The 14,409-nt window shown below is 42.3% G+C and overlaps 1 protein-coding gene across 10 annotated transcripts in view; it reads right to left on the bottom strand.

Annotated features, from left to right (window-relative positions):
* nbeaa (neurobeachin a) overlaps positions 1-14,409 on the bottom strand; it is a 198,082-nt gene that overhangs the window by 86,914 nt on the left and 96,759 nt on the right. For all 10 annotated transcript variants that reach the window (XM_072659426.1, XM_072659429.1, XM_072659422.1 and 7 more), the window contains exon 9: positions 523-720. In XM_072659426.1, coding sequence (XP_072515527.1) covers positions 523-720 — 198 coding nt within the window. The remainder of the gene's footprint in view (positions 1-522; positions 721-14,409) is intronic.

Here is a 14,409-nt window from a genome sequence, read left to right on the forward strand (position 1 = left end):
GTAAACTGAAGAGTATGCCGTCTTTATTCATACAACTCAAACATTCATGCTACGACTGCTAAACAAAGAGCTCATACTCATAAAACATTCAATTGTTTGTGTGCTTTTATGCATCAACAACAGTTGTAATGCACCTTACCTCTCATAGCAACCACAACCACCATGACTACTTTAAGCTGGGCTGTTTTTTGCAGCATGTATATGGACAGTATAGACTGTGGATTCTGGTTTACAAGAAAAGATGCATGCTGATATTGAAATTATAACAGTATCGTCTGATAACTGGTTATATGATATGATCATTACCTGCCAGATGTAAACTGATGTATTAAAATACATACATTAAAATACATTTCTTAGACCCAGTTTATGTATTGGTATAGGCAGATAAGTACATGAAAAATATCAGATATCTGAATCTGCTCAAAACTCCCATACTGGTGCATCTCTATTTACAAGGTTGCAGCAGTCAGATCATATTTGTCTGAAAGTCTGTGTTTGTTTATGTGAGTAGGTGTTTACCTGCAGCATGAGGGCGTGTGGCGAGTGGACGAATATGGAGGCGTTCTCTCTGGGTGAGGACTCCAAGCAGAGCTGGGCGTCTGTGGCCTTGGCATTGTAGGTGAAAGCTATGCTGTTGGCCAACTTCCCATCGTACAACACCTGCTTATGATGCTCAGCCAGGTGGATGTCACTCTCCGACTTAAACTTGAAGGTGCTCTACAGGGGGAGGGAGAGAAAGATTTCAATTACAATTTCAAATCTCCAAAACCTCTGCACATGCAATATCTGTGTATGTCATCATCACAGTATTAGCCTTTGCAGTACCGATACTGCAGAAGGCTGGAACATGCAACTGAGCCCTCACCGATGTTCTTTGGCCGTTTTCTGGATCATATAAATGTCTTGATTCACCCAAATATGAATCATTTATGTCAAACTAATGTGAGTGTTCTGTTTCAGTACCAGTTTTAGCAAGCACTCATCCACCTGGCTTCACCATCCCTGACATATTTTGTATATAAGTGCTGTTCCATGACTTTCGTTCACTTTTAGAGGCATCTAGTGTCGACTTCAACAGCAAAACATGCCAAGAAATCATTATAACCTGACTTTCTCCTCTTTTTAATCTAACCACAACAAAAATAAAGGCAACAAATCAAGCCTTACAGCCAGACATTCATGTATTTATACATAAATATAGTGAATCTATACTCAGACTGCACATTGGAAAGTTTGTATGCTAGCTGACGAGCACATTGATTAGCACACAAGCAATGTAGCACTTTTGAAGAGTTGAAATTGCTGAGGGCATTTGGAAATAACTCAGGTTTGTGGACGGTGGAGCAGATGGATGCCAGTGTTTTTGGGTGCTCCCATGTCTGTGTTACCTTCTGGCTCTGTCCTTTTATTTAGACAGTTATAGTCAGATCTGCCGGAGTCAGTTGCTACAATCTGATGATGTTCACATTCTCTTTACTCCATAAATCCACCACGCCGATCGATGGGGTCTCTTGCTACCTATCCCCAACCAGTTGGCTAAGTTCCATTCCCGGCATCTGCAAGAGTCAACACTTTTAAACTACAGCTCAGTGTCATGCTGATGAACCACTGGTTCAACTCTTGGATATATATAATGGGAGTGATTGGGTGTTGAGATGTGGGATGGGTGTTTTTACCATTTAAATAGTCATTTTTAAATGGTTTTGATCAGAAGAGGTCGAGTCCTGCTTCATTGGTTCATCCCAAGGTTTCTTCCTTTCTGTAAAGTAGTTCTGCTTAAACAGGTGGTAAAAAGTGTGTATGTATATATATATATATATATATATACAGTGAGTCCAAGAAGTATTTGATCCCTTGCTGATTTTCTTTGTTTGCCCACTAATAAAGACACTATCCTTCTGCACTTTTAATGGTAGATATATTCTAACATGGAGAGACAGAATATCAAGACAAAAATCCAGAATATAATTTTAAAGAATATATTTTAATTAATTTGTATTTCAATGAGGAAAATAAGTATTTGATCCCTCTTGCCAAACACACTCAATACTTAGTGGCAAAGCCTTTGTTTGCAAGCACAGCGGTGAGACGTTTGTTGTAGTTAACCACAAGTTTAGCACACACACCAGGGGGAATTTTGGCCCACTCTTCTTTGCAGATCCTCTCTAAATCATGAAGGTTGGTGGGCTGTCGCTTGGCAACTCTGACCTTCAGCTCCCTCCATAGATTTTCGATCGGATTGAGGTCTGGCGACTGGCTGGGCCACTCCATGACCTTAATGTGATTTTTCTTGAGCCAATCCTTTGTTGCCTTTGCTGTATGTTTAGGGTCGTTATCATGTTGGAAGACCCAACCACGGCCCATTTTCAGATCCCTGGCAGAGGGGAGGAGGTTGTCCCTCAGGATTGTGCGGTACATGGCTCCATCCATCTTCCCAGTGATGCGGTGAAGTAGCCCTGTACCCTTGGCAGAGAAACACCCCCAAAACATTATGCTTCCACCTCCATGCTTGACGGTGGGCACAGTGTTCTTGGGGTCATAGGCAGCATTTTTCTTCCTCCACACATGGCGGGTGGAGTTGAGGCCAAAAAGTTCAATTTTGGTCTCGTCTGACCACAAAACCTTCTCCCAATAACTTGGTTCATCTTTCAAATGATCATTGGCATACTTGAGGCGCGCCTCCACATGTGCTCTCTTCAGCAGGGGTACCTTTCGGGCACTGCAGGATGTGAATCCATTGTTGCGCAAAGTGTTGCCAATTGTTTCCTTGCAAACTGTGGTCCCAGCTGCCTTCAGGTCATTTGCTAACTCCTGCCGAGTGGTTGCAGGACGATTTCTGACTGTTCTCAGCATCATTGCCACCCCACGAGGCGAAATCTTCTTTGGAGCACCGGGCCGAGGTCTGTTGATTGTCATGTTATACTCTTTAAACTTTCTGATAATTGCACCAATAGTTGTTACTTTCACATCCAACACCTTACTAATCTTTTTGTAGCCCATTCCAGCTTTGTGAAGGTCAACAATTCTGACTCTGAGGTCCTGTGACAGCTCTTTGGTTTTACCCATGTTGGAGACTTGAAATCTGTGTGATCTGTCTGATTCTGTGGACAGGTGTTTTTCACACAAGTGATTAGTGAGAACAGGTGGCTTCAGGTCAGGTAACAAGTTGATTGGGAGTGTCTAACTGGTCTGTAAAAGCCAGAACTGCTAATGAATACTAAGGGATCAAATACTTATTTCACTCCATGAAATACAAATCAATTAATATATATTCCTTAGATTTATTTTCTGGATTTTCTTTTTAATATTCTGTCTCTCCATGTAAGAATACATCTACCATTAAAAGTATAGAATGATCATGTCTTTATTAGTGGGCCAACGAAGAAAATCAGCAAGGGATCAAATACTTCTTGGACTCACTGTATATATATATATATATATATATATATATATATATATATATATAAACACTATGCATACAGACGTGTGGCACCACTGTACTAAATAAACTCTACTGTATTTTACATTCTGTGAGTCATTACATCATTAAAAACCCAGAAGGAGGAAAAAAAAAACAAAAAGATGAATTGGTGACTTTCATCAGTCCTGGTTGCCCGAGTTCTCTCTCTTGGCAGGCTCTGCAGCAGTGCTTGCAGTGGAATATAAAACCCTGCTTTAATTTCTAAATCACAGCGCGGGCCACACAGCCACATGCGACAGTGCATTATCCTAATGAAGAGGCGGAGGTGCCATCCTTCTAATGGCCTGGAGATTGCCTGCCTCTGCAAAATCTCTATCGCGCCATCACACAGCTTACACACTCTCGCCACCATTACAGCATCAGGCAGCGACCCTGAGCACACAGCTTACGCCATCTTGTCGTACACGTCAGATCTGCTGTCTAAAGAACCCGTATGGCTGGATTTGCGCTTCTTCATTGCTTTTCATCACTTTCCAAATGTTTGTGGACACCTCTTCTAATGAGTGCATTTGGCTACTTTAAGCTGCACGTTTTGCTGACATAGATGTGCAACTGCACCATGACCATGACTAATGGCAGGCGTGTTCTCGAAGGGTATTGAGCTGTGGAACAGTCGAGCGGTTTTCTTTGGAATGATGGTGCTCCATTCAATACGCTCAGGATGAGTTGGGGACGAGGTGGGGTGGTGATCATCCAACATCCTGACCTCACTAACGCACTTGTCCCCACAGCAATGCTCCGAAATCTAGACAAAGGCCTGCCTTTGACAATAAGGACAGTTGACAACAAAACCAGCAGGCGTCCCAAAACTTTCGTCTATATAGTGTAGTATAGTGTAGCTATACTCTAATGAAAGAAAAGCAGGAGCCATGTTTTTTTTTTTTTTTTACAGCAGCAGACCTATTCTCCTGTGCCTGCGGGAGGCAGAATTAAACAAGCTCTAAACACACCTAAGCTTTAGCAATAATTACGGCAAAAGACAGGAGAACACTTCGGGGAATTCCAGTTGGGAAGACGCTTCGAGATCTCGCTCATGACAGCAGACTCAGCTCTATCTAATTGAGCTCCAGTTTTATTAAAACACCCTGGCTCCTGGATGAGAGTTAACACACTGTTGATTAATGAGGCGAGATTAACGGAGATGAATTCTCTCTTTTACTACTTTAATATTAATATTTTATTAGAGATTAATACTCACTTTACGCACAAGTGCGTGGACAGTAGTACAGGATGGGTGGAGGGGGTAGACTCTCAGGTATAGATCTGATGTGTGTGTTGGTTTGAGGCAAATATAGGCCAAATATATACACACACACACACACACATACACATACACACACACATACACACACACATACACACATACACATACACATACATACACACATACACACATATATATTTATTCACTGTATTTGTAACCCTACAGACAGCAGTGCAGCGTAGTGGGTAACAACACTGCCTTGCTATAAATTCTATAAATGTAATGTAAAGTGAATATAAATAAATGTTACATTTCACTGTAATGCTAATGCTGATCGATGTAGTCCCAATGTCTTAATTTGTTCAATATTTATAAATTTACATCAAGAAATATGTATGTTAAAATAAATCGGATATTGTCATCCCTATACTGAAAACATCATGGAAAGTTGGTTAGCCCAATTCCTATCCAGTAACCAGGACATGGTCACCTACACTGGAAGGGTTTAAAGCCAACATGTGCTTCCTCCAGATCACACAAAGAGCCACTGCATACTTTCGGACAGCAGCCAACACATCACTGGACAGCTGAACACGCTCAGAGGAGAACACTGCTGTGCCACTTGGGAGTCCACATTTTGGAAAGTTCCATCCAGAGCCAATTTAATTTTAGAAAGCTTTCTATATATTATTTAATCCATGATGTATCTACTGCTGTCATCACACACCTAATGATGGTGGTGGTGTAAGGGTGGTTCACACAACATTTTGGCAGGCTCAGGTGGGATTCGAACAAAACTAGCTCCTGTGGGTCAGAAAGTTGGAATGTGGCCAAACTTCCAGGCCCAATTAAAGCTCTTGTATGTGTTTGAGGCTCTGTGTGTATGGAGACATTTTTTTTATTTTTTAAATATGAATGCATGATTTAGGTATTTTGGTGATTGTCATCCTCTGCCTCAATCTGGTATTAGATGCAAAGGCCTGAACAGTTTATACTTTGATATACTATTTGGCGATGTGCACATTTCACTCATTAGCAGGGAGGAAGAAGTCTAGCCATTCACTTAAAACACCCCCTAGAGCCAAACAGGTATCTGGTTGGATATTTTTGGTGTGAAGAATGGAAGACGGCGGACTAAGGCACTGCCTCTATAATGCTGGTTCGAATCCCGGGTTCATGATGCCTGCCAGGGAGCACAACTGACCTTATCTCAGCAACACTTCAGTGTGATGCTGGCCGACACAGGCATCTGCTAGCCGATGCAACAGAACTGGGTACCCGGCTTTGGCTTGCCCGCTGACGTTGCATTAACGGCGGTAGCTGATTGTGCATGTGCCGGAGCAGGCATGTGTCAGTCATCACCCTCCATCACGTGTTAGGGGGAGTACTAACAAGTAAGTTGAATGAAATCCAAAACTTTTACACGTGCACCTTTATTTGGGAATTTACCATTCATTAATTGTGAAGAGGTGAAGAATGAACATAAGACAGAAAGGGGAAAAACTGCATTCAGTCTTGCCAATGCATGTCTCTGGGATTACACCTCTCCAAAGCTGAGCTTTATTTATTATTTATCAAGAATGATTATTTTTCTTGATAAATAATAAATAAAGCTCAGCTTTAGAGAGGTGTAATCCCAGAGACATTATAAATTAGTAGACCAGCCACTGGTTGAAATATGTATTTTAATATATATTGGAAGTTCTCATTATGAACAACATGGTCGTTCATGGTCGAAAAACGTGAGCGTAGGCTTGTGGGACTGAAAATAACTGCCCGGTGGCGTTGCAAAGATGGACTTGCCTATAAGGACTTTGGTAATCCTTACCTAAGCAAAGCAGATAAATCACCAAGTATCTGAGGAAGAAATGATGTGCATGAATTATTAGTTTTCCTATATAATTTTTCCCTCCATCTCACCTAGCCCATGCATTACCTTATCCTCATCACTCCATCTATCCTTCATGTCAATGCAGCATGGCTGTGTCATCTGCCGCTCTGCAGGTGTGGAGGCTTCACTGCTCAACCTAAAAAAACCCACGCAGGTCACAGCGCCCAGGCTACAGCTCGTCTCTTGGCCCTACACAGTTTCTGAACGAGGCTTACAGAGCAGCAAGTACACGTTATCTGGCAGGTGTTTGGAAGAACAGAGAACCAGCGCAAGTTTTTCATCTCACGACGTGCAGGAAATATTAGACAGAGGCGCGTTAAGCACTTCTGAGGCCCGATTTTACACGCAACAAAACAAAAAGCTGCACAGAGCCGACACCGGTGCCTGTCCAAGTGAAAAAAGCAGCAAACGAAATTAAGCGAGCCGCCATGTCCGTGAAATGAAGTCCATTAAAAAGCTCTCGGCTCAGCAGCCCGCCTTTCAGTCTCTCTGCTAACAGCTAAAGTGCTACCTGTCATATTAGAATACATCAGAAACCCTTTTCCCCCACATTTAGAGACATAAAGCAGGAACATCACAGCCGCAAACCATACGACCACACACACACACACACACACACTGACAGACCGACAGAGCGCCAAAGAGGGACAGCAATAGGAGGCCTGTCACGACCAGGAATTAGGTGGTGGAGGGGTCGTTTGGGGATTACTGCACAACTGTGAAAATGTCCATAAGATGGGGCTCAGAGTGGTGCAGTGGACTAAGGTGCTACCACTATGATCCCGTCCTGATATGGTTTGAATCCTGCTAGCCTTTATAAGCTGTATAACCAAAAACAAATCCCTTGTATGTGCATTCAGGATAATAAAGCCTGATCCTGAAGTGCACCAAACAAGAAGGAGGTCAGTTTTGGACCCCGTTCAAGTGAACTCTGGTGCAGTTTTAATGGAGTTGTACCAGAACTTGGCCCAAATACATCTAAATGGATCAAACCCAGGACAAACCATCATTGTATGTGAGAGAGAGAGAGAGAGAGAGAGAGAGAGAGAGAGAGAGATTGAGACAGGAAAAAAAAATGCCACTGAGATAATTTGGTTTAAATATGAGCTAGGCTACACAGTCTATTGTTGGTTATCACATTACAGCTCATCACAATAATACGATTGCCAAAGCTCATGAAACGTAAAGCCTCCAAACTAATCATTAAAGCCTTTATTGTGAGCTGTAAGCATCCCCACCAAATCTCACGCATCTCAGATGAGTTTCTGTGGGTGTCTGAATGAATCAAGTCACATTATACAACAAATAAATTGGTTTCGTCAAAATCCAGCAGGCTAGGCTTTAATCGTGTCACATTCTTTATTAATTTATGCATTTTTTCATATATGGGAGGCATACTGAAATAATAAAACTGTGATAGGGGCTTTTTTTGGTTAATGTTGTGCAGACGTAACCTGGCCTACTGCAACCCACTATGATATCGTCCTGTGACTGGGCGCACTGAATTATTTGAAGAGGGCATATCACCTTAAAAGTGCCACCAGAACATCTGTATCTTAGCATAGGTAAATAAGGAGAATCCGGTGCAAGGAGGCGCATGGAAATGCAAATGTGAACCTCAGAGACTGCTGCGCCTGCTTCAAAAGAAAGACTAACAGAAGTAAAACTAAAGCGAGGCTTTAAAATAAAATAATAATAATAATAATAAATAAATAAATAAAAAGGGTAAAGGCTAATGCTAGGTCGACCAGAGCAACCTGAACTGTGGTCGGCTGTGTGTAGGTCAGGGGACTGTGTGAGGTGCCTGGAAGTTAAAGGAGCGAGAAGGGAGAGTGGAGATCGACCTCAAAAGGTAAAGGGGCCGATCAAGTGCAAGGCGAGCAGGTGCTTGGCTAATAGCTATCCTAGCCAATCGGCTACGACCTCTTCATCTAAAAAACTGGGTGGAGAAGGCACAGCGGGCACAGACACAGACAGAGTACCAACTACCTGGTAAGACTCAGTTCTAGTTCTAAGCTAAGCTTCACTAGATTAGACTAGGCAAGACTGTGGGACATTGCAATTACATAAACCAACCAATAAATACAGAGCCCCCCCCATAAGCCCACCATAAGAGGAAAATCGAAAGTGTTTCATTCTAAGGCAACATAACAGGGTTGTAAATAGGTGTGTAAAACCGCATACATCTAAATAAAAGCATTGTGTGGCACCTTCAGCTCTCAACAGAGCTGAACCTCACAGTACTGCAGCACACAGCTCTAGCTGCAGAGCTTTCATCAGGACAGAGGGCAGAGGGGACGGCCAGAAAACTGCCCAGGAAACGGGTCATCTAGTCCCCCTCCGCTCCCTCACCTCTGTCTTTCTGACTTAGCGCACTCTCTTTTTTCCTCTCGTTCTTGGCTCAGACACGAACTGCCAACAGTTCTCAAGCACGTGCCTCTGTCTAAACCTTATACAAGGTCAAAAACATCCAACACACACTTAAAAAAACAAAAAAACAAACATGAGGTCCATATATCTGTGCATCAAGCCCAGATGGTTTTCTGAGTAAAAACATGAAAGCCCCCACACCCCACACTGTTCGGACATCTGGGCACCCTTTGGTATAGCGGAGGGTCATTGGTGGGTCATTCGCTGCAGTTCCACAAATGCACACATGCATCCATATAGACTAACACAGGCATACACACAAATCAGCGTGTGCTTGAAGAACGCAGGGTATGAGCGTCACACTAATTCGGTGAACTAATTCGAACGACCACTTAAGTCGAGGGTCCGCACAGTGGGTGCCGCTCATGTGCTTTCGGTCAAGATCATATAGCAAGAAAGTCACACAGTGGCATGCTGTGTGACCGGGAGACGGACACTGAAGTTTTTCTCCTCGGCACGTACACGGCTCTGGAATTCACTGAGAATTAACAGAATCACATTTAGACATAAGGAGCATTCGGTCATTTCTGGCGATTCTGGTTCTAGATTTTCACTTTTTTATTTGAAGTCAGGAATGGGTCTCTGAGCCATTTCTAAGCAACTGCATATTTCACAATCGTCAGTTGTTTTTTGGGAGGTTTTCCAAGGACAAATTGTCACCCTTTACATAAGAGGAAATTGGTTCGGATGGATCTGAGGATGGATGGTTCTGAGGCAGGATGGCTCTAAGGCTGATTTGGAACTGGTACAGTGCTCAACGTTGATGGAATAATGAAGGAGGAGGACTCCAACCTGGACCACAAACCTTCCTAAAGCCCTGACCTCAATATGTGGCCTGTGCTTAAAAGTCAAGTCTGAAGCTTGTTGAATGCTACCGAGGGTGTCTGATGAGGGTGCAACTTGCTTAAGAACAATTTTAAAGAATATTAGGTGTGGTGTGATGTCATTTGTAATGTGATCTGGAATTTTGACCCTGTGTTGATTTAAGAAACCAGCTCAGCCAAAAATCAAAACTTAGGCACCAAATTTGGGTTTGTTTCTATTAAAGATTGAGGCTTTTAAATAAAACCCTGAATTAAAAAAAATAAATCAACCAGACAGCTCTAGAATTGCCTTAGCATTTCTGTCCATTAACTTCCAACATGGCCAGTCACGATCATTATGCTTACTGTACTTATTGTATGGTATACAAACATAACCTCAAAATAATAACTGTCACCAATATTTTAGCCTTTACAGCCAGTATGAGAATAAAAGGGAAAAATATTAATACACATATCTTCCAAACTATTATTAATTTAAAGTCCACTGCTGTTTAAAAGGGTGTAGCTGCATTATTATGCTAATAATATAATAATATTGCTTATTGCAATTAGCATCTGCTTCTAACGTTTTGGTGCCCGACACATCAGAACTCCTTCAGAGGTGTAGGTAGGTGGTACTAATGTTATGGCTAATCAACCTACGCCATAATGCTACCAACACAAAGATGATGAAGGCACAAGGTCAGTGATAGGTCAACTGTTACCGGACAGCTAGCTGTCGATCCTGATACATCACCTACCCGAGGGTCACATCCCACCCACCCAGAGAGCAATGCCAACTGTGCTCCCTCCCCTCAGACCACGGGTAGCTGTGGTATCACCACGGGTTGAACTCCTGATCTCCTCATGACCGGGCCGGACGACTGCACCTCTTCCAAGCTCCTTCTTTTTCCTTTAACGCGTAGCACAGCGCGCTAGCTAGCTATCCAAGTACGCGATCCTCACAATACGGCACTGCTCTCACTGCTCAGTTCACATTCCCCACAGCAGGATGAGGCAGCGTTCCCCACTTACGGCCTGCCTCCGCCCCACAACGCATGCGGCCTGTCCCGCAATAAGCATATGAATAATCCACAGGCTCCGTCCGTTTGATTCGTCTGTGCAGTTTGAGCGAGCAGCAATCAGGGGCAGTGGAGACTTGTGCAGCTTCGCGCTATTCATGAATAATTAAAGCCTTCAGCCGGCAGCCTTCAGCCATGATGACTGGAGTGTGGATCAGAGGAGGTTAACTCACTGTGCTGGAACTAGCCCACAGACGGGGAGTACAGAGTGGGAGAGAGAGAGAGAGAGAGAGAGAGAGCAGGGAACTGAGAGACAGTGAGAGCGCGAGAGAGAAGGAAAGAGAAATATGCTACACTCTCACCTCCATTTTTAACGCGGGCGTTTAATGACCTTGTTTAGTAGGAGAACACCATCACTGCAGCTGCTAGCTCCCAACCATGATTCCACATAATATCACAGCCTCTACAGAAACACCATACACCATCGCTAGCATTAAGCCAGCTAAGCCCTTCCTATAGCGTTCCAAAGCCCAATAAAGAAGATAAGAAGAAGACCACCTCCCACTGCAGGTCAACCAGCTCATCATTATCAAGCAAAAGCTGGTGCTCCAGCAAAGCTGTTGGAGCGTAAAGCTCACTGGAAGATGCTAGAAGAGCAAATTAAGCACTTAAGACTAAAAGGAAGAAGCTGGACTGTGAAAGATTTTCTTTTTTTAGTACAAACTAATTAGCCACTTGTATTCCTGAGTCAGTAGAGCGCTGTATGCTAAAGCGCCGTGTCCTTACACTGCTAAGTCACCTTGCGACTAAAATATTCATTGAAAAGTCAGGTTGGCTTAGATTTGGTAGGAGGTGTTCGGATAAACATTTTTGTCTTAACCTCAATAACATCAGAACCACCAAATAACAAGACTGTAATTTTTCTAAATTTATAATATTTTAAAGAATATGATCCACGACTTAATAATATATATTTTTATTATTATATTAATATATATTATATATAATTTTTTTTATTATAAACATTATATATTTCTAAAAACAAACTAAAACCTATAGAACACAAAATTGCATTTAATCAATCATGTAATTGCACAGATTTTATTCATGATTTGATTTCCTTATTTATTTCATTCATTATCATTTATTTTTTTTTTTTTGTATATTCTATGTTTTTATTTATCATTTAAAGTCATACCATTTTTAATGATCACACTGATGTCAGAGCTATGAAATATCACACTTGGCTTTAAAGGGTTAAAAGTAACACACATTACATGTCCAAATGTTTGTGGACACCCCTTCTAATGAATGCTTTCAGCTACTTTAAGTTGCACCCACTGCAGACACTGGTGTGCACCTACACACACACTCAGCTTGTCTAGTCCCTGAAGTGATCCAGGGTTCTCTCTACAGTTGGGAAGCGGGACAAGCTGAGAGGTACAGAACCCACTTACCTGAGCAGGAAAAATGGGCTAGAGCATAAGGATCTAAACGACTCTGACCAGAATGAAATGAATAGAATTTTTTTACTTTCAGTTAACAGACCCAAACGCCCAACCAACTAAGCCTTCACATGCTGCACAGTTCATCTGGACCTTTTGAAAGTGCTGTATTTACATGCACCTTGCTTCATTTCAACTACTGAAGAGAATTCTAACTGACGGATTCGATTTAACCGAGCATTGCCGTCCTAACTGGTTAGTCGATAACGACAAGCATTGACGTGACCTATTAACTTCGCTCATCTAGGTCCTCCACATCCGTATGGCCTGCTGGGGAAAACCCTGGCTCAGAGGACCCCGTCCCCACCAGGGTCAGTCAGCAATCAGTTCCTATCAACGTTTGGAGTAAAAAGGCTGTCCAATCAGACGTCTGAACTAAGAGTTAACAAGAGAGACACCTCCACTGTGATTGCTGATGAGAGAGACAGGAAGAGAGAGAGAGGGGGAAGGGGGAGGGCAATAGACTGCTGGTGGGAAGCTTTCAGCAGAATTCAAGTATTGCATTGCCATCAGATGAAGCTTCAGCAATACGTACAATATGGCCTCAGAAACAGAAAGACCCCCCCCCCCCCCCACACACACACACAGATTTCTGTCTCCAAGAGGAACGCATCAACGTGAAGGTTGTCTCAGCAGACATAAGAAAATGAATTCACTTCATCCTGCTTCTGCTTGAATTCATTCCGGACTCCGGTCCCAGCATCCCTGCTGAGGATACTCTCCTTTGATTGGCTTCCGAGACGGCCAGGCCCTCAAAGTACTAGCATGGTTAGTGCATATTAGTCCAGAAATAGACACGTCACACCAGAAAAAGGACTGTTTGTTCCGATCACAACGGAGACCGAACTGCGGCAATAACAGAACACTGCAGCAGCCGAGAACGTCCAATCAGCTTCTGTTCAGCGCAGGAGATCTGTTCCCTGACTTACAGCAAGAAGTTAAGGAGGCACTGAAGACTATCGCCTGAAGACTATCCATTATCAGGATCAAATCCATCACATTTCACTGCTCTGAGGATATTGTCTACAGCACTAAACAACTCAATAAGTCGTTGTCGATGTCAATGCTGAAAATGTATCCAAGTCAATATTTAATATATATATATAATTTTTTTAATTTTAATTTTAATTTTATTATTTTTTTTTTTAGGTGTCCTTATGTTCCTCATCACCACTACGTAACTGCTTAATGAGGTCAGTCGTTTCTGGCTCCACTCCAGTTGGGTCCATTCAGAGAAATCCACTGGGGCTGCAGCAGAGTCTGACTCGGCTGCGAAGGAGGTTTTTAAAAGTTTCTAAAGCATGAAACAAGAAAGTGGTTTGTACACTGGCCGAAGTTTCAAAGGCATACAACAGCAACACTTGCGCAATACATGAGCACCTGAACACACAGGCACTTTTGTCGCCGAATAACTGTTGTCCATTCATGTTTAAGGTGTGTTCACACAAAGTGCAGAGACCGTCACAATGCTTGATGTTCATACCTGTAGCTCCAGCAACACTGGCGACTGCATACTTCGACACAAAGGCTGGAAGCTGCCCTTTCACGCACAGTACAAACCGTTGCTAGGAACATAGGGCATAGACCCCGCTGTTTATATGTAAAGGAGTTTTGGGCTGGCATGGATAACTGGGAGAAATTGGTCCCAATTTCTCTTAAAATCACATTCTATTTGATATTAGCATAAAATTATGTGAATTAATTTTTTTGCTAACCTTTATCACTGTATGTAAACACTCTGAACTCTCTCACATACAATCAAACACTACCTGCAAAAGCATTATTTACAGTTTGTTTAAAATAAAAGGAATTTTAAAATGCTCAATTTTCCTTTTTTGGAAGAAAATTAATCGTTTCAATTAACCGACTAATCGGAATAAAAAAATAATAATCGACAGATTAATTAATAAAATAATAGTTGTTAGTGGCAGCCCTAGAGCTTTCCTAACATTATAGTACACACTGCACTGTTATCATAAGCTTTCTTCTCCTACATGTTCACAAACCTCAGACGAATATAGTTATGCATGTTAGGGATGGGAATTTCAGTCAAAGCTGATATTCAAAGTT

Source organism: Salminus brasiliensis, chromosome 16 (assembly GCF_030463535.1).
Source record: "Salminus brasiliensis chromosome 16, fSalBra1.hap2, whole genome shotgun sequence".
Lineage (NCBI taxonomy): Eukaryota > Metazoa > Chordata > Actinopteri > Characiformes > Bryconidae > Salminus > Salminus brasiliensis.